The 25,027-nt window shown below is 43.3% G+C and overlaps 1 protein-coding gene and 1 long non-coding RNA gene across 3 annotated transcripts; one reads left to right on the forward strand and one right to left on the reverse strand.

Moving 5' to 3' along the window:
- The first annotated feature begins 6,036 nt into the window (after nucleotides 1–6,036).
- TMEM17 (transmembrane protein 17) lies at nucleotides 6,037–12,790 on the forward strand. The gene is made up of 4 exons (XM_020790583.3): nucleotides 6,037–6,265; nucleotides 8,940–9,043; nucleotides 9,303–9,416; nucleotides 11,957–12,790. The coding sequence occupies exons 1-4, from the start codon at nucleotides 6,160–6,162 to the stop codon at nucleotides 12,308–12,310; spliced, it is 678 nt and encodes a 225-aa protein (XP_020646242.3). The 5' UTR covers nucleotides 6,037–6,159; the 3' UTR covers nucleotides 12,311–12,790.
- Nucleotides 12,791–17,013: 4,223 nt separating this feature from the next.
- LOC144583568 (uncharacterized) lies at nucleotides 17,014–18,903 on the reverse strand. 2 transcript variants are annotated; one of them, XR_013537424.1, is made up of 2 exons: nucleotides 18,779–18,903; nucleotides 17,014–17,812 (listed from the first exon to the last, which is right to left on the reverse strand). It is a non-coding gene; the product is annotated as an uncharacterized LOC144583568 (long non-coding RNA). The 2 variants fall into 2 exon arrangements; XR_013537425.1 differs by lacking the exon at nucleotides 18,779–18,903 and adding an exon at nucleotides 18,314–18,424.
- Nucleotides 18,904–25,027: the final 6,124 nt, after the last annotated feature.

Below are 25,027 nucleotides of genomic sequence, written 5' to 3' on the forward strand. Positions count from 1 at the left end.
GTGAGAGATATTTGTCTGCCCATCAAGAGGGTGTGCCTATCAATTGTTTGGACGCTGCAGAGACTGAAGCCCTACATTTGGGGAAGGAAATTTGTCCTTTGCACCGACCCTTTCTCGGCTACAAAATATGAAATCCACTAATAGTAAGCTTGCAAGATGGACACAGAACCTGTAAGACTTTGACTTTGTAATCCTCAGCATAAAAGGGACTCAGAGTGTGGATGCTGATGCCTTGCCTCAAAGGCAAAATGATTAATGGGTGGATAAAAAAAGTTTGTAATGTTGTATTAAATGTTCTGTTTGTGCACTAGTGATAAAATGTGAATAAAATGAGATGTTTCTTCTTCTGATGAACTGAAAGGTGTATAGTGATGGGAAATAATACAGTGGTGGCCCGCAATACGACAACCCCACTGTATGACAAAACCACAGTCTGACGACTTTTTTGCGATCACTATTGCAATGGTTCCTATGGGGGAAACAATGGTTCCTGTGGGGGAAATCCACTTTACGATGATTAGGTCCTTGCTTCGCGAACCGTTTGTTCGCAGACCTAGGGAAAATTCTGGAATACATTATAAAGCAATCACTATGCAAACACCTAGAACACAAAGCAGTAATAATTAGAAGCCAACACAGATCTGTCAAGAACAAACCCAACCAGACTAATCCGATTTCATTTTTTGATCGGGTAACCTCCCTGATAGACAGAGGGAATGCTGTAGACGTAGTATATCTGGACTTCAGCAAAGCTTTTGACATGATGAGCAAGCTAACTAGGTGTGGGCTGGATAGAACAATTGTCAGATGGATACACAGCTGGCCATAGAATCGTATTCAGATGGTGATGATTAACAAGTGAGATACCCCAGGGCTCAGCCCTGGGCCCTATGTTATTCAATATTTTTATTAATGACCTGGATCAGGGGATACAGGGAATGCTAATCAAATTTGCAGATGGAACAAAATTGGGTGGCATAGCCAACAACCTGGAAGACAGAAACAGAATTCAATATCATCTGGACAGACTGGAGCACTGGACTGAAAACAGCAGAATGAAATTCAACAGTGATAACTGCAAAGTACTGCACCTATGAAAAAGAAACCAAACACACAGTTACAAGATGGGTAAGCAACACTACGAGAAAGAAGGATCTTGGAATTGTTGTAGATCACAAGATGAATATAAACCAACAGTGTGATGTGGGTACAAAAAAGACAAATGTTATTTTAGGCTGCATTTACAGAAGTAGAGTCTCCAAATCTCGTGAGGTACTAGTTCCCCTCTATTCGGCATTGGTTAGGCCTCATCTTGAGTACTCTGTTCAGTTCTGGATGCTACACTTCAAGAAAAATGGCAACAAATTGGAACAAGTTCAGAGAAGGGCAAGAAGGATGATGAGGGGGCTGGAAACTAAGCCCTATGAGGAAAGACTGAAAGAACTTGGCATGTTTAGACTTAAGAAAGGAAGACTGAGGGGAGATATGATAGCACTTTTCAAATACAGTGGTGCCTCGCTTAACAAGCGCACCGTATAACGATGAATCCGCATAGCGATCCCTTTTCCGGGATCGCTAATGCGGAGGCATAGGGTCGGCCCCAATGGGTGAAACTCGCATAGCGAAGATCGGTAAGCGTTTCACTTACCGATCTTTGCTTTGCGACGCCTGAAAATCAGCTGTTCGGCAGCTCCAAAATGGCCGTTGGACGCCCGAAATGGCCGCGCGCAGCGTTTTTGCGCCCTCCCCTCGCTTACCGAGGGCTCAAAAATGGCTGCTGGACCCAGGAAACTTCGCTAAACGGTGAGTTTTCAGCCGATTTGGCTTTTTACTTTCCGCTTAGCGAAGTTTTCACATAGCGAAGGTTAATCCGGAACGGATTAACCTCGCTATGCGAGGCACCACTGTACTTGAAAGGCTGCCAAACAGAGGAAAGGCAGGATCTGTTCTTGATCATCCCTGAGTGCAGGACACACAACAATGGTCTCAAGTTATGGGAAGCCAAATTTTGGTTGAATATTGGGAAAAACTTCTTAACTGTTAGAGCAGTAAGACAGTGTAACCAATTAGCTCGAGAGATGGTGCATGCTCCAACACTGGAGGCATTCAAGAGAAAATTAGAAAACTACCTGACAAATATCCTTTGATTTGTATTCCAGCACTGAGTAAGGGGTTGAACTCGATTGCCTTATAGGCCTCTTCCAAATTCATGATTCTATGATTCTATACTTCTGCAATACTTTTTAAAAATTATTTTAATATTTCAGTTAAGTTCTTATTATTCCATTTTAAAACCACATTGTTTGTTGAAGTACTTCCTTATACTTATTTACTTTCAACATATATTGCAAAACTGCCAATAATTACTTTGTGTTTGGGCGAGAAGTGTTTAGCTGATGAAAAAAAGGAGTCAGTTTCTGAGATTTTCCTTTGTGTGGTGTCACTTTGTGAATGGTAATTAGTGCAAGAGGGCATCCTGTAGACCAGTGGTCCCCAACCTTTTAACACAGCAGACCAGTTTAGTATGTGTGCGGGGGGGCATCTGTGCATGCATGCATGCATGCATGGGAGGGTGGGTAGCGTGTGTGGGGATGTGTGCGTCCATGCATGCAGGGGTGTGTGCATGCATCTGCATGCGTTGTGGGCATGCATGTGTCCGTGAGTCCATGGCGAGTGTGAGGGCATCTGTGCATGCGGGGGGGTGGGGCGCGGGAGAATTGTCTCTGCAGCCTGGTCCTGTGAAGGCCATGGACCGGGCCGTGGACTGCGGGTTGGGGACCCCTGCTGTAGACCATCTTGACTGCTGCCTTTGGTGTTGTAAAGATTTGGGCTGCCCTTTCCTATGTAAATTATCCTTTTTCCTGTTGGCATCACAAACACAATACTTGGAAGCAATATTGGGCCATTTCCTGGCTTTTTGTATTGTGGGTCCAGAAGCACAATATCCCAAATTCATAAACCAGATGTTTCTTGAAGAATTTGATACTTCTTTGATGAGGAGCTTAAGTCGAGTTAACATGTACCCTGCTCAACACAATTTGTAAACTACTAAATGCAATCCTATACTGTATACAAGCCTATTTTTATTTCCTATTCAGAAGTAAGTCCAGTGAACTAAATGTGGCTTACTCTCATGTTTGTAACATGGATGTTAAGTCTCACTGATAATAATGGTAGCTCCTCTTAAATATGTATGTTTTGCTTAAAACTATACAAGCAGAGCAAAAGTAAAGAAATGTGTAGTCATAACGAATAGCAAGTTTATGGCTCAGCAGCAGATTTCCAAAAAGCATAGCTGACTCAAAACATTTTGCTGCCTGAAGTGAAGAACAAATTAGTATCTCTACTCCTATGCCACACCCAGAAGGTATCTGGATTGACAGTTGAATTTTACTGCAACACTAGTGATGGGACAGTATTCTTTATTGCACCTGCAATTGTAAGCCATACTTACAATGAAATGAAATTCTTAGTCTCACAATATTCTTGTTCTCTATTTTTTGTTTTGTTTCAGATTTATTTGTTTATAGGCTTCATGCATCTGAAGAGGCAGGATGCAGTCTGCGAAAGCTTATGCCAAATGAAATTTGTACATTTTTAAGATGCCACAACATGGGGTGGTATATAAGCAGCACGCTTTGCTTTTTTGCTTTTTACTTTTCATATTCTAAATTGCCCAGAGGCATTAGCTGGCTCTCCTGAGCTACAAAGTAACACCAATAGCCTTATGTGAAATCCTTTTATATTTTTGAGACAAACCATGGTGACTGCAGCATCCTATAAACATTGTGCTTTAGCTTTGATGGGTGAGCAACAAAATGTGATCTTATCTTTCAATCCTATCTAGCTGTTGGGGTTGTTATATTCTTCCTCCTCCCCTAGGTGACTTTTTTCTTAGATTCATTAGACAAGATCTCCATTTTAAATTCATCTGGTTTATTCATCAATGAAGAAAATGGGTTTAATTCAACTTTAACCTAACCTCTGGGAGCTCTTTTCCAGTTGGTGTTCAGGTACTTAAACAATTCCAACATCCCCCGGCCATGGGGTGAACAAACCCTTGGTTGGGTGACAACATGCTTGAGGTAAATGAGTTGACTAGTCCTGCTTCATATTCCTTCTTGTTCAGAAGTACAGTAAAATACCCAGACCTCTTTCACTTCCCAGACATTCTGATCTGGATCCTAATGGGCCTTGGGTGGGAAGGCCCTTGTCCCAGAACTGCTCTCACAGTAAGGGGGGCATGTTCTGTTCTGTTTCTAGTCCTGCATTCCCGCCACTCTCTTTTGGCTGTCTCTCCCCAACAGGGGAGGCTTCTGTACCAGGCGGCTCCTCCACTCCAGTTCAGTCACTTCTCTAGGTGCTTTGAGATGCACCCAATCCCTGGTCCAAAGGCCTTCCTTCACTACTTCCACCCAATCCTTCTCTGTTCTCACCTTCTCTCTATCCACTTCTTCTCCCCAGTAATCTTCTGCTCTTGCTTCATTGGCTATACCTCCTTTATACACTTCCTTTCCTGCCAGAAGCTCTCCTTCCAACTGTCCTTCTTTTCCCAGGCTTCCCCCCCCCCCGTGGTTAACCCTTCTATGTCCTTAACAGTGTCTTCCTGTCCTATGAGTTCTTTCACATCCAGGTGTAGGCGGGGAGGGCACACTAGGGATGGACTCTCTTGGTCCTCCTTATTTGGTAAGGCTGAAATTTGAGAAGGCAGGGGATTGCCAATTACACTTCTTTCAACAGTGCTGGGGTTAGGGATGCTTTATAGTTCAAAATCCATGTACTGCACTGTATAACTTTTATGCCCCCCAAAAGATAACTACATTTGATAAATACACACAGAGAGAGAACAGATAAGTTTACTGTATTAAGTGCGCACACCAAATACAGTATATACAATTCATATTTACAAAGGTCTTCATCCTCGTTATCATCACATTATGTTGGAGGGAACTTTACGGAAACACATAATTTCAGCCTGATGGTTTAGCTTTTTCATGTCTCTAAAAATGTTTCTATATGGTAGAAACCCTTCTTCCACTGTTTCAGTTTCAGTGCCTATATCATAGAAGAGTCCATGTCGTCCAGTCTTGAATAATTGGAACCTTTCTGCAAGACTGTCTAACGTCAATTTGTTTTCTCGCAGAACTTCTGTTTTTTCCCTTGTCCTCTGGCACTGATTTAGACGTGCTCATCTCCATCAAGTCATCTTGTGCTTCTTCAGAGCACTTCTGGCATCACCAGCTGCACTTCATTTGGGTCCTTTGGCATTTTCACATTTTTTGGCACTGAGCCTCTTTAAAGGCAGCTAAATGGCAGAAAAAAGCCTCTATCAGAGGGGGGAACCGAGATGTGATCTCTCCTCCACCCGCAACATAGTGCAGTGGTGTGAACTTCCCTCCGACCTACATTAACCTCCTGGCATGCTCCAGGACCCTTCTCAGGCATGCCAGGAGAGTGGGGTGGGGGGCAGACAGTCACCACCAGACTGCAGACTACCCCACCAACTGGGGTGGGTAAGTAGAGAATTACCTTTTCCAGGCCATTTCCTGGAGATGAATAGCAGCACACTATTAACTGAAGGTTTATTTAAATATTTATTTAATTATTTAATTTTAATAACCACATATAACCAAAACTGTGCTGCTTGATCCCTGCAATTCAAAGAAGTGTAGGTTGCTAATCTTAGAAATTTGTTCAGCAATAGTCCGCTATAATTCTCCTGCCAAATATGTCCTTTTCTTTTTCCCGTTATTTCCGAAGGCTCAATGAGAGCTATTTTTTTTTTCATTCTGTGTGATAAATCATATCATCTGAAGTTGGGACTAAAATGTCGGTTTAAATTTTGCCGGCTGGATAGCATTTTAAAAAATAAAAATAAAAATGAAAGAACCAACCGGGAGCTGTCAAAGCTTGTTCTCTTGCAAGTTGCTTATTTGCCAACGAAATGGAATAGTAGCCGGCAGCCTTCTTGCGCAAAGTTTTAACGCCTCACTAGCTGCTTTTTTTGGGAGGTGTGGGTGTCTACAATGGCAACCGGAAATGTAGATGTGCTTGCTCTCCTCTTTGGGCGACTCTGCTGCCCGCCTGCAGCTGCGTGAAGGGGTTGGAGCCTCGCCTCGTTGTTAACAGCAACGAGGAGAGCTTGTCTCTGGCGGCTCCATGTCGCTGCCGGAGCCGGTGAGGAGGCGCCTGAGCAGCTTCAGCCGAACCGTCTTCACGGACACCAGCCGCACTGGACCAGAGTATCAACGTGACAACATTCCCGGTGAGGGGTGGGGCGGCGCGAAGCATTTTGTCCGCTGCAAAGATGGCGGCGGGACTATCATCCTGCGAACAGATTTGGGGGGGGGAATAGGCGCACCACCTATATCACTAGCCTTGTCTTGCCCGACCTGAGCCCTTCTCAGCCGCGCGTGCGCACAGACACACAAAGAAGGGAGGGGGGACTCTTAAGGAGCCCTTGGGAGAACGCGAGTCCTTCGTCCCCCGCGCGCCCGATATTCCCGGCCCCGCCGGGTTCTGCAAGGCCGCGCGCTCCTGTCGTGGCCGCCGCTGCTGCGCTCACTATGGTCTCCGCCTGAAGGCTGACGGAGGACGGAGGGAGCCCCCCCTTATACTCTGTCGGGCCGGACCGAATATGTTCCAATCGGGAAACCTCTCCTCCCCCCCCGCACTCCCCCAGCAGCACTGGCCCTTAGTCAGCCAGTCATGCGCCTTTTTTTTTTTTTTGAAACTCCCCTCCCCAGGTGCCAAGGGTGACCCTGGCTCCTGGTGCAGGTGGGGAAAAATAGTAACGACCAGTAGCAAGTTGCTTTTTTTGGACTAAAAGGGATAGAATCCACCAGCTAATACATCTAACGGCCATCAGATTCTTAGAATTGTAGTGTATCAAAGGAACTTATTCAAGGTTGTTCTTCTGTCTCATTTGTTCAACTGTTGCTCAATACCACATCATGGAGGATTAGGATGACCACCACCATCATCATCTTAGAACTGCAATGCTGACATTATGAATTATGCAGTCCAGCCCTTGTCAAGAAGTCACAGTGGGGAATCCATCTCTCAATCTCTGGCTCCACAGATGGAGACCTAAACCACTGAACAGTTACACCCAGCGAGAAATCACAGGCAGCCCCTTCTTCCTGATGTTGGTTTACACTTCTCGTCTGGCCAGTGCACCATAATCCCTGGTGAGGGGTGTGAACCACAGAAGGAGCGGTTACTTCATTCCCTCTGGGATGGCATGATGATGGCAATTAGGCCCAACTAGCACAGTCTTCTACACCAGCCAGTGAGGCAGGAGAGCACAGATGCTTTTTGTTTGCTCATTCTTATCTCATGCATTCACTCTTTATCCACCCCATACCTGCTGTGAGTAAGCAGGCAGATGCAAAGTGTGAGTGAATTAAGTTGTCAGCTCCAGCAGCTTCACATACTGTACCATACTGTACTTTGATGTTCCAGGCCAAAACTGACACCAGGGACAAGTCAATGTGATGTCACAGGGAGGGAGTGTACACAATGTCACAGGTAGCAGACCCATAGCTAGTGTTTGTAATATAACATGTACATGCATAAAAGTGTGAAAATGAGACAGATAATAGCCTTACTCAGTTATTAAGAATGTGTGGAGCACACATGCATTGAAGGAAACACTCTAGCCTGGATCTCTTTATCACATTGAACACAGAAATGTGACTGTCTGAAGAGGGAAAGGGTACCAATTGGGCTAATGTATCCCCCATGAGCGTCCTTCCTTAATAAATGAATAGGACTAATTTGCTTTACTACTTGAAGAATACATGCAGCATTTGTACTGGATCAGTGAGTTCTGGCAGCGGTGAGAGGGGAGAAGATGGGTATTAGGGCATTAAAACACACACACAGAGAGAGAGAGAGAGAGAGAGAGAGAGAGAGAGCAAACCTTTTCTCCCAGCGTTATTGGCTTACAGATTTTTCTCCCTTCTTATAGACCAGGGAAAGCAAATGAATTCCCTGGAACTTCAGTTGTGTGAGTGAACAAGGAGAGGTAGCTGTTCAAACCGTAGGCAGGCCCAGTACAGTATACCCTGTCAGTGTCTGTAAGCAAAAGAGGGTAGCTTGGGAATAGCCACTTCTTTTTCTTCCTGGCAGCCTTGTCCACCTGTCCCCAGTATCAAAACTCAGAAGACATGCAGCAGCAAAGAGAGGAGGAGGAAGAGGGGACTGGGGCCTTCCTGGGAGGGAAGTCCTTGTCCCCTGTTTCTTTCCAGTCTCAGAAGCAGCAGGAGAAAAGATTGCTATTTACCGTAGGATCACTTATCCCCTTCTGGTCAACTTCTTTCCTCTCAAAATAAAAACACTAGCGTTTTGCATCTGTTTCCAGATGGCTCTTTGGTGGCACTCATTAGTTAAGAGTTTAGCTTTCATTTAGTCCCCAATGTGTATTTCAGGAGTAGAATGAGGATGATTTGACCATAAAGGAGTTGCGGGTGATTTAATGCAATGAAAAGCTTTTTAATTGTAGGATGGCCATTATTTTACACCACCACACACAGAGAATTAATTTCTTTAAAATGTAGAACACATTTAAACACCTTTTGCTTACCTGTCTTATTTGTGTGACCAAGATGGCTGACTTTAGACAAAGGAAGCCTCTACAGCAGAGTACCCACAATGTCAGTCTTTCTGACTCAAGCAAGAAGGTGCCTTATTTGGTTTGGGTGTGGGGAAGAGAACTAATGTTGAGTACATTTACTGCTGGTTCTGTACCTGAGAAGTCAAAATATACTTAGATGATTGAGCATGGCATGTGGAACGGCAGTTCTTCAGAAGCATCTCTTTCACATATTGGAGACTTATCCTGATGTAAACTGTACATAGGATTGCAGCCACTAGCATGTAGAAGAGAATGCCTCTCTAGTGGCTGATAGAGTTGTTTCCTCTTTTTGTCTTTCTAGATAATGAAATAGTCTCCAGTTTGCCTTTACAGATGTCCCTCTATTTCAACCTTTTCTTTTTCCCTTTTTGGTGGGTGAGCAGTGTAGTCATGCTGCAGCTGAAGGTAAGTCTTCAAGAATACCAGTTCCCAAACATTTCCACTTTGCCCATTCTTGCTTTCTTACTCTCTACAATAGAAATGATTATTGCTAATTAAGATTTCCACAGAGACCTATTTGACTGGAAATAGGGTTTGTTGCAGTTGGAATCAGAAGCAGGTAAGTGTGAACATTTAGGTTCTCTGTGTGATGTGGCTTCTAAGAAAACTATGTAAGACCTTGTTCAAGTACAATAATAATTTTTCCCTCCCTTCTCGATTTTAGTATCCAGTTTTACCAGATTACTACAAGTTCATCCTTGTGACAGTCATTATATTAACATCTCTGATTGAGATTATCCGTCTGTACCTAGGATACATGGGAAATTTGCAGGAGAAGGTATGTTTGCTTCATATCCTTTATAGTCCATAGAAGCAAAGGACAGGGAAGTTAATAACTGGGCACAGAGATGAAAGACCAGGGCAGCATTCTGTTTAAACTCTTACAGAGTTTGTCCAAATTGTCCTTTTTGACATACACGACTTATATGTAGATGTCTGATGACCAGGTGTAGGTGAGAGGGTAAGAAACCAGAAAGTCTCTGATTCATATCCCTCCTTAGCCAAAGATTCAGTACAACCACTATCCTCCTGGCTTCAGTTGCTATAATTTGTACTTTAATATGTAAGTGTAATGCCACTAACCATACTTGCATGGCTATTGTGAAGATTAGCAAGAGAATGTAAATGAAATACACTTTCATGCTAAGGATTAATAATTGTAGAACACTATATAGATGCTATAACACTATAAGAGGGACGTGGTGGCGCTGCGGGTTAAACTGCAGAAGCCTCTGTGTTGTAAGGTCTGTAGATCTTTAGCTGTAAGATCGAATCCATGCGAGTGAGCTCCTGTCGCGTTGTCCCAGCTCCTGCCAACCTAGCAGTTTGAAAGCATGCAAATGCAAGTAGATAAATAGGGACCACCTCGGTGGGACGGTAACAGCGTTCCGTGTCTAAGTCGCACTGGCCATGTGACCACAGAAGATTGTCTTTGGACAAAAACGCTGGCTCTATGGCTTGGAAATGAGGATAAGCACTGGCCCCTAGAGTTGAACACGACTGGACAAAAATTGCCAAGGGGAACCTTTACCTCTACCTTTATATAGATGCTGAAGGTTGATAAATACAGTGCTAAAGTTATGAAATGTTGAAGAAAATATAAATAATGTAGGCCAAGGATCTGAACTACACTTGTTGAATGAGAAATATGATTTAGACCAGGCTTGTCCAACCTGCGGCCCGAGGGCCGCATGCGGCCCAGGTCAGCTCGTAATGCGGCCCAGTGCAATTTTTTATTTTTAAAGAAATTCCAAAGTTTCAAGTTACACTGCCGGCACTTGCGGCTGGAATGTGGCCGGGGCATGTCACAACAGTAGAGGGGGAGAGAGGGAAGGAAGGAATGAGTGGGAGGGGAGGGGAGAGGGGGGCTGCGTGACTGCATTGCGCCATCCCCGTCAATAGGTGGACTCCCTCCCGGCCCCATAAAGCTGCCAGAGTCGAAGCTGGCAGCCTCTGCTGTCTGAGATCGCAGCTGCCAGTAAGCGCGCTTGGAGCAGGGCTGCGGAGGACGGCTAGGGCTGCCCCCCCATGCGGCCCAAACCAAATTTTCATCTTCTAATGTGGCCCAGGGAAGGTGAAAGGTTGGACACTCCTGATTTAGACTTTGGGGCTTAATTGTGGATATTTACTTGGAAGGAAGCCAAGATGGAACATAACTTCTAAGATAGACAGAATTATCTCTCTGATCTGAAACAGTATCTACAGTTCCAACATCTGAAGTTAGTCAGTCTTTTGTATAAGGCTTGGTCTTAGATTACTGAAAGGAATGTCTGTGCTCATGTGCAGAGTACACTGTATACTGTCCTAAGCTAGTAACAAAATTGTAGCAGATTGTATATGTCAGGTTACATTCATACGGATTTTAAGGATGGCCAGTGATTAGGGAATTTTTTTTAATTATTTATTTATTATATATAAAATAAAATATATGAAATAAATGTTATATATATTTGCTTCTTCCTGATTCAACTGTGGACTTTTTGACTTTTTCTATCTCTGTAAATTCTGTCTTCCTATTCTGGAAAGCATTACATGACCAGCACTTACTACTGCTACACTATTACTAAAGAAAGCAAAGTGTGCTGCTTATATGGAGCCCCACAGTGCTTAAAGCTCTCTCTGCACAATTCAGTCTCTGCACAGTTCAATCATGCTGGCTACACATTGCCCCCCAAATGAGCTGGGTACTCAATTTACCAACCTCAGGAGGATGGAACACTGAGTCAACCTTGAGCCAGCTACCTGCACCCAGAATTGAACTCAGATCCTGAACAGAATCTTTACTGCAATACTGTAGTTTAACCATTGTGCCACAAGACTCCTCAGACTAACTATGAACACAGAGTGAGGCAGATGAGAAATGATCAGTATAATTTTCCCTCTGCTGCTGTTCAGAACAGCTAAAATACAGTATTTCCTGTTCAAAGAGAAAAGCAAGCAACTCGTGATTTCTTCCTTCTACTGCACCCCATTTCTGTTCATGTTCTCTTATTTTCTCGCTGTCTTTGGAATGATACAGAGAATGACATCTGGCTTAGATGTTTGACTGAAAAGTCTGATGATGACACTTCATTCTGTTGATAGGATTGTTCTGACAGCAACAATATTGCAAGACGTCTCTACAGAGGGGAACAGTACAGTATTGATGGGATAGAAAAATCTTGTGATGTGGCACTGAGATGCTTTCTGCTGAAATCTGAGGCTTTACGTTCATCATTTTTAGTATCTGTACTAATGTAGAAATTCTGACCAGTAGAGTTTCGATGTCATTCTGAGCTATCAAAATGACAGTATATTGATAACTCTTCATCTTCACAGGTTCCTGAACTTGCTGGATTTTGGCTCCTGAGCCTTCTCTTGCAGTTGCCCTTAATTCTGTTCCTGCTTTTAAATGACGGTCTGAAGATCCAGCCACTGGAACGAGCAGTGAACATCATCTTTGTCATCTTCCTGGTGTTCCAGGTCATTTCTGCATTTCTTGCCCTCAAAAGAATGGTGAACCAATTGGCAACTCGTTTTCGCCTTCATGAGTTTGATCGGCTAGATGATGAACTCCCTCCGGATAACCTAGCATGGAAGGAAAGGAGGACAGAAACTTCATGGATTGTGAGACCTCCTGTAGAAGAAATCCACTCAACCGTGGGTGGTTGGGGATCTGCAGTGAGAGCCTAATGCCAAGCAACCATCTGTTTATACTCTTTGGTTCCTGTTGCCTTTGCACTTTTGTATGTCTGAGATTCTGATTTAGTTGTTCAGCTCATTGCAAATTTTAAAAAGGCTACTATGTTTACAGTGGACCTCTGACATGAGTTAATGATCTTCCCCCCCCCCCTTTACTCTGAAAACAACAAATGCACGCATATAAAAACCCACTTTTATTTTGCATGGGTTGTGAGTGGAAGATCCACTCTTCCTCAAGTTATCTATCTTGTGATATTTTCACATGTGCTTCTCCACATGCATTTTTCAGTGAAGGAAAATGATGTTTTATCTGTATCAGTGCTCAGGTTTCACAATTCTTTTTGACAACTATTAGGGTTAAAAAATTTTTTAAAGTTTGCTTCTTTAAATATTTGGGCAAGGGTTATATTAATGGTATTTCTGTAACTGTTGAAAAAATATTTTGTAATAAAGCACTTTTGTTTTAACACACATCTTGTATCCATTTAATTGGCAGCAGAAAACTAGTGTTCCCCACTGGGCTGTGGTTTACAGATTGTTGTCATAGCTACTATCTTTCTTTTTCCCTCTGGGAAAAGATATTCACCATTCCTCAGCTGGCTTAAAACAATTCATCTGTGAGATTTCTTTGAGGAATGGTACCATCTTGAAAGAGTTTTTTCATTACATAAAGCAAAGGTAGGGATATGTGCAAAGACAGGTAAGTAGCATAACCCTCATCTGAAGGCTCCTTAAATCCACTTGGTGCCACTGTACTCATATACACTGTTGCTTAGATAATTTTAACCCCCCCCCTTTTTTGCAACTAAGCCTAGTTTCTAAATCATCCCATCTGAAATTGCTCTTTACAGTACTTCTCTAAACTGAATATAACAGATTTCAGATTACTTACAAACATTTAATAATCAATAGTAGTTCAGTATGAGTTTTAATTCATAAAATTTTTCAGTGCTCATCTATGATGTGGCCAGTCGGTAGGATAACATGGCTGTCTATGACAAATAAGCAAACTGGAATAGTAATTGGGTCCTGCTACCTTGGTTAAATATCATTGCTGCAAGCCTTTTTCGTATGTCTTTTCATAGAACTTTAGAACTGGAAGGGATTCCACAAAAGGTCATCAGGTTCCTCCTCTGCCACAGCAGAAAATTGAGAGCTAAAACATCCTTTGCAGGTGACCATCTCAACTCTGCCTAAAATCCTTCAGCAAAGGGGAACCCACGACCTTTCTGAGCCAGTGCATTGCACTGTTGAACAACTCTTACCGTCAGGACGTTTTTCCAAATGGTTAGGCAAAACCCCATTTCCTGTAATTTGAATCTATTGTTTCATGCCCTCTCCTTTTTCCTCATAGGGCAGTGATGGTGAACCTTTTTGAGCCCAAGTGCCCAAACTACAACACAAAATCAACTTTTTTATTTCAAAGTGCCAATGCTGCAATTAAAACCCAAATACTGAGGTTTTAGTTTAGAAAAAACAACTGCTCATGCACCACAAGGGTTAAATTTTTCCTATGGGCGGTATTAACAAATGAATACTTACTGGTCCTCCAATCCCCCATTGGGCTAGACGGTTATGGTCGCCATTGCATCCCTCCACACAGTCAACCCCATGTCTGCAGGCAATGGGTTACAACCCCCCACAGATGCTGAAAACTGTGGATAGTAGTGAACACTATAATAATAACTAGCATGGTAAAAGAGCAAAATCCAAGAATATATATTTTCACCTATATCACCAGAACTGGCCAACCAAGGGAGCGAGAGACCATGCTATGTATTCTTCAACAATAACAATACCTCGTATGGTCTCAGGCTCCCTTTTATTAGGCCACTAATTTAAAAAAATGCAAAATGCAGGTTTTTGTGGGTGAATCACATGATCAAAGGGATTGTTGACATCTTCAGGACTCAGCCAATCCCGAGGGTGCTGCTGCTGCCACCTTGGGAACCCAACCCCTTTTCTCCTGGTCTTTGTGACCTCACAGGGACCCCTCCTCTCTGCTGGCAGATAAAAGGGGCTTGCTGGGCAGGGCAGGAGACCAGAAGGGAGACTAATGGGCAAAGGGCAGTCCGGCAGAGAGAGCGGCAGTGGCTGCAGGGGACCCAGCCCTTCTGCCCAAGGCAGGTTCTCTCGCAAAAGCAGGTGAACTTGCTAAGTGGGCTTGCGAGTTAACAGCTTGAGGCTGGCTGAGATCCGTGGCTTGAAGCTGGCTGATGGACTGAGGGGAAGTCAGTGGATGTTGCCAGACAGAAGTGGTGGAATCTCCCTGCGGAAGCTGGGTAAGGCCACAAGGCGGAGGCCGGTGGAGGTTGGCGGATGAAGCCGGGTGACATTAGCCTCCTGAAACCAGCTGGTGGAAGATTGGTAGATATCGGTGGATAGAAGCCCAGGCGTGTGTGTGAATGGCTGGTGGAGTGAAGGTGTGTGTGTGTGTCGGGGTGGTGGCGGCTGGTGTGTGTGTGTGAATGTGTGAATGGGCTGACTGGCATTCCATGGGGATGTCGCCGGGGTGTATGTGTGACCCAAGTATTCGGGAGCTGGTAGAGGCTGGCTTCAGAAGTGGAGTGGAAGAGATGAAAAGGGTGGATATTCCTGGTGGAAGCCAGTGGATGTTGGCAGGCGGAACTTCGGGATGAATTTGCCAGAACATTGGTTGGTGGATACGCCTTGGTTGAAGTTGGTCGACGGCAGTGGACGAGCTCACCCCTTAGTTGCTTTTCTCTCTTCTCTCTTTCTCTTGCAGGGCCCGAAGCTTCCTCTTCCCCAGGGGGATGCGAGGGACCAGAAGGCAGGCATCCTGCTGGAGCTGAACCAGGCTGCTTTCTCCACTGAGGATACCCGTTTTGCCTCTTTTCCAACACCAATAAAGAATTTTCTGGAATGGTTTTGAAGTGTTGTCTTGTTTGTCGGGGGCTGTCACAGGATTATCTTCCCCATCCCCTCATTATTTCTGGGACCCAATGCCTGGAGTGGGTCTTTGTGAAGTCATGGTGTGGGGCCTTGTGATGTCACAGGAATTGGGAACATAATATTTCTCCATGCAAGTGTGGGGGAGGTGAGCTAGGCATTGTGAGTTCCCTGTCTGAGCTCCTAAGCAAGTATATTATGTGTCGTGTTGGACAGACACAGGAAGCCAGTGAGCCCTGGTGCCATATGGAGAGGGTTGGAGTTGGGTACCCAAACACTATGGCCACTCCGCAATAAATGAGACTCGGTCCTTCCCTTCCACCACTGCTCCTCACATTTGTTTGCCTGGCCTGGAGATTCAGGGGAGCCCAGCCATTTCTTGGCACAGCAGCTCATTCTCTGACACCTGGAAAGCCTCATCATCAACCCCATGAGCACGCCATGGACAGCTCCTTGCAGAGTACAAGTGGGGAGAAAATATGCCACTTCAAAGAAGCTTCCAGTCCAACCTCTCATGCCAGTGCCATAATAGAGGAAATGGAGATGGGCAATGATTTGGAGATGAGCATACATTAAAATTCATGTGAATCCATGCCATAGATAGATGGCAAAAATATACTGGTACTGCAAAATCTGCTGTCTGAGAGCAGTGACTGCCTCTGAGCGCCTAGTGCGGTGCTGGCGAACCTTTTTCATTGTGCCTGAGTGCCCAAACTGCAACACAAAATCAACTTATCTATTTCAAAGTGCTAATACTTCAATTAAAACCCGAATGCTGAAGTTTTAGTTTAGAAAAAAACAATTGCTCTTGCACTGCAAAGGTTAAATGCTTGGGGTTTTTTTCTTTTTTCCCCCCTATGGGTGGTATTAACAAATAAATACTTACTGGTCCTCCACTCCCCCATTGGGCTAGACTGGTCATGGTCACCATTGTACCCCTCTGCTGGACCACTGCACCAGCAGAGGGGAGTGCCGAAATCTGGGATCAGAGGACGGGAAAGTATTTCTCAATGACGACTTATGGCTCGTGTGTCCATAAGAGAGGGCTCTGTGTGCCAGCTGTGGCACGTGTGCTATAGCTTCGCCATCACTTAGGGGTTGATTTCTGGACCTTTTTACTATCCTGCTTGCCCTCCTCTGAACATGTTTCAGCTTCACCACACTTTTATCAAAACTGGACACAGTATTCCAGATGACATGTGCAAAAGATCAGAATAGAACCATACTATTGCTTCTGGAAATTATCCTTCTGTTGATGCAATTAAGTATTTTATTTGCTTTTTTGCAACTGTGTCACACTGTTGTCTACTGTAAAATTTGTTGTCCACTAAGACAGGGGTCTCCAACCTTTTTCACCCCGGGGACCGGCTGGGGAAGGCAAGGCATCCCTGCGCTCATCCACATGCACGAACAAGCACACGTGCTGTCTTGCACAAACGAGCATGTGCTCGTGTGCATGCACAAACGGCAGCGTGGCCCTTGTCTGGGAGCGCTTGTGCGCATGCGGAAACAGCAGTGCAGCACTCGCATGGGCACAGTGGAGTGCGTGTGCATGCACGAATCAGCTGTGTAGGGGTGAGTGTGGGTGGAGAGTGGGATTTCTGTCTCCGCGGCCCGGTCTGGCTCAGGCCACGGACCGGCACTGGGCCACAGACTGGGAGTTGGGAACCTCTGCACTAAGACACCTAGATACTTTTCACATGGACTACTGCTAAGCCAGGTGTTGTGCATCTGGTTTTTCTTGCATGAATGTAAAACTTCATATTTTCCCCTTCTGAAGCTCATTTTGTTAGTTTTGGCTCATTTCTCTAGTCTGTTTAGGTTGTTTTCCAATCCTGTTTCTGTTTTCTGGAGTATTAGCCACTCTTCCCCGTTTCATGTCATTTGCAGATTTGATGAGCATCCTTCACGCCCCCATCCTCATCCAAGTAATTTATAAAGACTTTGAACACCACAGAGCCAGGGCAGAACCCTGTTGTGCCCCACTTGTCATTTTTCTCTGGGATGATTAGGAACCGTTGAGGAGCACTCTTTGAATGCAGCCTGTAGACCAGCTCCAAATCCACCTAACAGTAGCATAGCCTAGCCTGTATTTTAGTAGCTTGGCTCCTGGAGTTCTACGAGGGACCTTGTGAAAAACCCTGCTGAAATCAAGATAAACCTGCATACCCAACAGTCCCTTGACCTACCAAGCTTGTAACTCTGTCAAAAAAGAGATAAGAAAAGTGTGGCTTGACTTGATTTTGAGAAACCCATGCTGGGTCTTAGAAATCACAGTATTCTTTTCTAATTGTTGCCTGGGTCTTCTTTCACCCACTTTTTAAAAGAGGTAGATGACATTTGTTTGCCTTCAGTCTTCCAGGACCTCATATTTTTTCCAAAAATCATTGAAAATAGAGACAGAGGCTCCAAGATTTCATCTGCATGTTCCTTTATTACCCCGGAGTGCTGTTTGTCTGGCCAAAGGAATTTGAAATCATTTAAAGCAGCTATATCTTCTTGCACCACTTCTTTGCCTGTCTTGGCCAGCAGTCCCCTCCCGTTCTCCTTTGTTCTTCTTGCTCTAGGTTGAGTACTATTTTCCTTTTGGGAGGAAATAAGAGGCAAAATGGGTGTTCAGCAGCTCTGCCTCACCTCGGTCCCCCATGAATATTTCCCTCCACACTCTCATTCATGCTCCCCTTTAAATCTGAGCTTATCTGAAAGCTCCTTGTGTAACAACCCCAGTTTCCATTAAGTGTCTCCTACTTTCCCACTTTTTTCCTCATAGGAATTATTTGTGCTTGTGGCTTGTAGTGTCGTGGCCCTTAAGAAAGTCACCTCCATCATCTCTTCTCTCTTGAGTGTTTCTGACCGCAGGATAGGACTCAACATTACCTTAGGTTTACTGTAGGTGCCTTTCCTAAAGTCCAGAATGCTCTGCCGTTATTACAATGTCTCTCCTCCTTAAAAGTTTGGCACTCTGATCTAAGAGGACATTATCCAGATCCTCAGTCTGATTAGGAAATATGTAATAGACTTTCTACAGCAATTTCACTTTTATTTCTATTTCCTTTGATTTTTACCTGTGCTTCTGTTCCTTACCCTGCCCTCTGAGCGCAGCCATAGGCTGGATAGCTCATCCCTCAACCAAGTCAATGACTCACTTCCTCTCGGACATAGCCCCTTCTCCTAGCACCATGTGCTTAGAGCAGAACCAGCAGCTGCAATCACACAAAGAGTCACAAACACAAAAGAGTTCAAACAGCTCAAACAAATAATCCTTCTCATGCCAATAGGCACAACCTCACCCTCTCTTGTCTCTCCCACCAATCCCACACAGAACGCACAGTTTACTTTCCCTGTATATAAGCTCCTGGTCAAAAGCTCCCAAAGACTCTTGAGTGTACAAATGTTTCCCCAAAAGTTACACTTATGCAGAACACTTTAAAGTGTGCTGCTTATATACTGCCCCGTAGTACTTAAAGCACTCTCTGGGCGGTTTACAATTATGGAGGATACACATTGCTCTCCCTGCCCCCCAGCAAGCTGAGTAATTAGTTTACTGACCTTGAAAGAAGAGAAGCTTGAGTCAACCTAGAGCCAGCTATGTGTGCCCAAGATTGAATTCATGTAGTGAGTAGAGTCTTGACTGCAGTACTGCAGTTTAACCACAGCACCAGAAGGCTCCTGTAGTCTCACTAACAAGTAGAAACACATTTATTAGTTAAAAATATTTTTACCCCTTCATTCTCCTTAAAAAGAACCTCTGGTAGCTCATATACTTAACAACACAATATTAAAGGGTAAAAACAGTAAATTACTCAACTATTTTAAAATAATCAAGTAAACATTATATTAAAAATGTTAGATAAAAATGTTATTAAAACAGATTTAAAAGCAACAAAAATACAAACCATCCCATTTTGAAACCTCTCTTAGGCAGCCAGTCACTTAAGGAAAGTCTGTTTGAAGAGAAAGATCTTTGCCTGCATGTGGAAGGACAGCAAAGCCTAGCCTCCAGTGTGAGGGAGTTCCAGAGTCTGGGTGTAATGACGGAGTCCCCACCAAATGCACCTGTGAGGATGGTGGGACCAAGAGAAAAGCCTCTCCTGATGATCTTTAAATCCGGGCAGGCTCATAAAGGGAGATGCAGTCTCCCTTTATGAGTCTTTATGTGGTCACAATCTGCAGGCAATCCCTAAAAAACAGCCAGCATGTATTCTCTGCCAGCCTATCAAACTTTATACCGAAATCTTCCTTTCTCATATAATTTCTCCAAATAACTACTGTATTAAAAAACACGTACTGAGTGTCACAAAATTGCTTTAGTTCATTCTCATAGAGCCTGTCCTCCACCAGGAAGAGAAAATCCTGTTAGCTGCTTAAAGATCAATCCCTGGTCAAAGTCTCTTGTGGGAAGAGGAGGATCAATGCTGCCCTCTTTCTTTTTGCTTGTATATATTTAGAGAGATGGGTAGCGATTCTCTGTTTCCTGGTAGCAATGACCTTATGCATGGTTGGTGCCTGCATTTTGAGAACTGCTTTTGTTTAGAATAAGGAATCTTAAATCCACAAATTGATTTCTAATTTGCTAATATTATTCAGGTTAGTTTGCAAAATCAGCAGAATAAAAGTGGTATGTGTTTCAAAGTCCTGTCCCTGCTGCCCCCCCCCGAGTATTTACACAGTAATATATGATTTTACGCATTTGGTGTGCCTATGATATTGCCATGTTTTTAGTGTTAGTGCTACTGTAGAATAATGTTCCAAACATTACTGCATTTCATGTAAGCATGCTAACAATACTCATTCATGTCTTTTCTTCCTCTATTATCTTAAAAAGATGACATTGTGATGGGTTCCTTTTCCCTCTGGGGAATTGATTTATTTTGTTCCACACAGTTGTTATGAGATTCAAGTCAGTTTAACTCAGAAGATTAGCATTACGGAGGGAAAGTGAGATTAGCATTATGGTGAAAAGTTTGAGAAGATAGTGGTTTATTTCGTATGACCAATTTAGAGGTTCATTTTCTACTCTTCCTTATCAGTAATGGCAATCTTCAAGGGGCATAGCCTTTTATTGGAAAATGTGGAATTTCTCTCTTGCCTGATGAGAAAAATGCAATGTTTACTGTCAAGATGTGATGCTAACCCCTGGCCATGGCTTTGTGTTTCTGACCAGCAACCTGAATGAAAGAGCATAAGGAGAAGCATCAAGCCTCTTAAGGGGGTGAAATACACTCTGGGAGCTTGAGAAGGTAGAATAGACAAAAATTAAAGGTGGGGGAAGCAAATTACAAGAATGAGTGATAAGAAGGCAGAAAAAGGATTAGCCAGGCTGGTTGCAGCCAGCAAGAGCCAAATGCAACACAATCGAAAACTGGGTCATTGAGTTGGGACAGCCCTAGGATATAAAGGACAGAAATGAAGGAAAGCCCTGGATTACTTTGTTCTTCAATATTGAATTTCCCTCCCTAGAAGCATGGGGCATGAAATATGATAGAGATAAGCCAAGAATGAAAACAGAACGAAAGAGAGAGAGAGAGAGAAAGTCTTGAAGGGGCTGTACGAAATTTGCTGGAAGAATAATTTAGTCATTGCCAAGAATAAACTGACACAGAAATTAATGCTGGACTAAATTTGAATGAGATCCAAGCTGTAGTCTGTGCTGCTAGAAATCAAGCCTCGTTGACTTGGTAGGAAAGATGTGTGGTGGGAGTAATTTAAGCACATGCTGAACTTACATTTACAGTCGAGACAGCTCAAAAGTGTTTTAGGTTTGCTTCATTTGGGCCATTTGTGAATTTGTTATGCTTTGTCCCTGCTGGTTTCCTGTGTATGAAAATTCACATGGGAGACTACTGTTCTGATGCAGCACCCCAATATGATCGGTCCTATGAGAAAGTTTGAATATATGGAAATGGGCCTTTGAAACTCAATTGGAACACTATGAATGTAGCTCACCAGGAGAATTATTCAATTGTGGAGCTTTATAGAAGTGAGGTTGTGCTACAGTCAGCAACCAACAGCAGGCAATAAGATAACTGGCTAGGAGAACGTGGTATATGGGGAGATTCCTTCTTAATTTCAACATATGGCGTTGTGCCATTTTGCTGAGGCTGTTTATTTTTTCTGATATTGCTGTTGGTTAATAAAAAAAACTAGAAGCTTGGATTTTTAGTACTGGCTGGCAGCCAGTTCCCAATATCAAATTCTTTTTCTTCTAAGCAACGTTTGCTGCTATCTTGGCAAAAGAGGACATTTAGATCCTGCCCGTCATGCCCTATAACAATTGAATTTAGCTCTGTGTATATATAAGCGTTTTAAAGCTTCATATTCAACCTGAAGAAATAAATACGGAGCATTTTTAAAGTACAGCTAGGGATGCATATTTATAACCCCCATACCCATTTTTTTTCTTACACAACTTTTTCCTTTGGAAAAATCCCCATGTGCCCTCTACTGGTCAATTTTATGCAAAAATATTTTTTTCAAAAAAAACCCAAAACAAAACACTCTCTATGCTGCCTTTGGAAACCATTCAGAAACTTCAGCAGGCCCAATACTGTATAGTGCATCCAGACATCTGACCAGTGCTATTTACCGGAAGAACAGAACCATCTCACTACGACAGCTTCACTGGCTGCCAAACTATTTCCAGGAAGAGGTCAAAGTTTCAAGCTACAAAGCCCTAAATTTCTTGGGTCCAGGCTATTTCAGAGAATCTCTCTCCATATCAGCCATCACACTAAAGATTTCCAGTGGAGGCCTTCTTCTTGACCCTGCCTCCCTCACAGATCTGTTTGGTGTGGACATGGAACTCAGGGCCTTTTTGGTGACTCCTTTGGGCTGTGGGGCTCCCTACCTTGGAAGACAAGGCTGGCCGTCTTTCATGTCGTCTTTCCACCAGCAAGCAAAGACCTTTCATTTAAGGCAGCTTTTAACACATAAACAGCTGTTGATGAAGGAATTTTACAGGAGATACTCTAACTATTTTAATATTTGTAGTTTCAAATTATTTGTGAGGTGCCTTTACTGCGTCTACAGGGGGAAAAACAGGGTAGGAATTAAATACATGAAAAGCATAAAGAAACAAATATTCACTGCTGAGCATAAGGCAACCGCAGAAGGCAAAGAACAAGATCACACACAATCTCTGATATCCATCTTCCATCATTTACTGAGGCCACACCCCATAATTACTTTCAAGGCGACTTTAAATGCTGCACTTACATTACAAAAGATGGCACAAGCTGTATTATGGGCAGTTGAGAGTTATAGCTGAAAATATAAAATATTCAGTGGTCAGTCAGTTGTCAATTGTGAATTGAATACGACTAATTAATACTTAGGACTGAGAAGCCTGAACATCAGTATAATTTGTCGAAAATGACTAAAATATGCACTATCTATCCAACCCTTAGAATACAAGATTTTAGTAACTGGACGATGGCAGAGCCAGGCAGTGGAGCCTCCCGTAGCAGTTTCTTTCAGGGCTGGTCTGCCCAGTTATGCCATGGAAAGATGAAACAACCTACGTTTTCTTCTAAAAGTGTTTCTGCACCCCAAATACCAAGAGCAAGAAGCAGGTTGAGGGTAAGGAGCTTGGTATTTCTGCTTGGTGCCGTATGCATAACAGAATTGCCTTCCAATCTTATAGGAATGTTTGCTCCAGCTGCATTGTTAGGCCTTGCTAATACCGACTTCTGCATCATCCTACCTAGTTTTAAAGTATAGTGGCACATCCTAGGAACTGCACAAAACAGCCAGGGGCTATTTAGGCATGATCTGAATATTTCTGCTTTATGGCAGATTATGCCATGCTGGTTATTCAGCACAGCACAAGAACTGTCGACAGTTGCAAGGTGTTGGGGCCAGCAAGTGAGACAATATTCTCCCCCCCCCCCATTCGCACAGTTGTTTAAAAAGCAGTAGGTAATGTGCAGTAATGCAGGGATAGGCTTGGTCTTTCTTATGCCCCCTTGTCTCAAGGGTTTGGGCCCTGAAAATTCAGGGAATGGGAAACTGCTGATCTGGCCACCTTATTGCAGTTGACCAAAGCAAAATCCAAGGATGAACCCCTCCCCCCCGAGGAGGAAGAGATTAAATAAAGGGGCATGGTCATTTTGGAAACTTTCATCTCATTGATGACGAAGTTCTATAAACTAAAATAGTGCAAAGCCACAGTATCTATCTAGTCTTCGGACTAATGTCCCAAAAGCCCTTGCTATCAGCTGTGTCTCTGACCTGGCATGCTAGAGCCTGAACACTGGTCTTTCTTAGCTGCTCAGAAACAAAGGTAATTTCTGGGGTTGTTACTACACATCTGTGGGAAGCTTTGGAGGCCTAACATACAGCTGATACTCTGTATGGCTACCTTACTTACTTACTTACTTACTTACTTACTTACTTACTTACTTACTTACTTACTTACTTACTTACTTACTTACTTACTTACTTACTTACTTACTTACTTACTTACTTACTTACTTACTTACTTACTTACTTGATTTTTATACCACCCAACTGGCTGCCAAGGCCACTCTGGACAGTTTCCAGAAACAGCAATAAAGCAATAACATAAAAACAAACAAACAAAAAAATAACGACCAAACAAAATGTAAGAGCTACTAAGACAAATTAGTAAGAAAAATACTGCATAGGAACCTAGAATGTAAGATCTATGAACCCTGGTAAGCTGGATGTGGTCAAACAGGACATGGCAAAAATAAACATTGACATCCTGGGTGTCAGTGAACTAAAATGGATGGGAATGGGCGAATTCAATTCAGACGATGATCATATCTACTATTGTGGGCAAGAATCCCATAGAGGAAATGGAGTGGCCCTCATAGTCAATGAAAGAGTGGGAAAAGCTGTACTGGGATACAATCTCAAAAATGATAGAATGATTTCAATACAAATCCAAGCAGACGTTTCAACATCACAGTAATCCAAGTTTATGCACCAACCACCAATGCTGAAGAGGCTGAAACTGACCAATTCTGTGAAGAAGTACAACACCTTCTGGAATTGACACCAAAGAAAGATGTTCTTCTCATTCTAGGGGACTGGAATGGTAAAGCAGGGAGTCAAAAGATAAAAGGAACAACAGGTAAATTTGGCCTTGGAGGTCAAAACGAAGCAGGGCAAAGGCTAATAGAGTTTTGTCAAGAGAACAAGCTGGTCATCACCAACACTCTTTTCTAACAACACAAGAGGCGACTCTACACATAGACATCACCAGATTGTCAATACCAAAATCAGATTGATTATATTCTCTGCAGCCAAAGATGGAGAAGCTCTATACAGTCAGCAAAAACAAGACCTGGAGCTGATTGTGGCTCTGATTATCAGCTTCTTATTACAAAAACTCAAGCTTAACCGAAGAAAGTAGGAAAAACCACTGGGCTACTCAGGTATAATCCAAACCAAATCCCTTATGAATACACAGTGGAAGTGAAGAACAGATTTAAGGAACTAGGTTTGGTGGGCAGAGTGCCTGAAGAACTATGGATGGAGGCTCGTAACATTGTACAGGAGGCAGCAACAAAAACCATCCCAAAGAAACGGAAATGTAAGAAACCAAAGTGGCTGTCCAACGAGGCCTTAGAAATAGCAGAGAGGAGAAGAGAAACAAAAGGCAAGGGAGATAGGAACAGTTACAGAAAATGGAATGCAGACTTCCAAAGAATAGCAAGGAGAGACAAGAGGGCCTTCTTAAATGAACAATGCAAAGATATAGAGGAAAATAATAGAAAGGGATCTGTTCAAGAAAATTGGAAATATTAAAGAAACCGTTTGTGCAAAGATGGA

Source organism: Pogona vitticeps, chromosome 1 (genome assembly GCF_051106095.1).
Source record: "Pogona vitticeps strain Pit_001003342236 chromosome 1, PviZW2.1, whole genome shotgun sequence".
In the NCBI taxonomy this organism is placed as follows: Eukaryota; Metazoa; Chordata; class Lepidosauria; order Squamata; family Agamidae; genus Pogona; species Pogona vitticeps.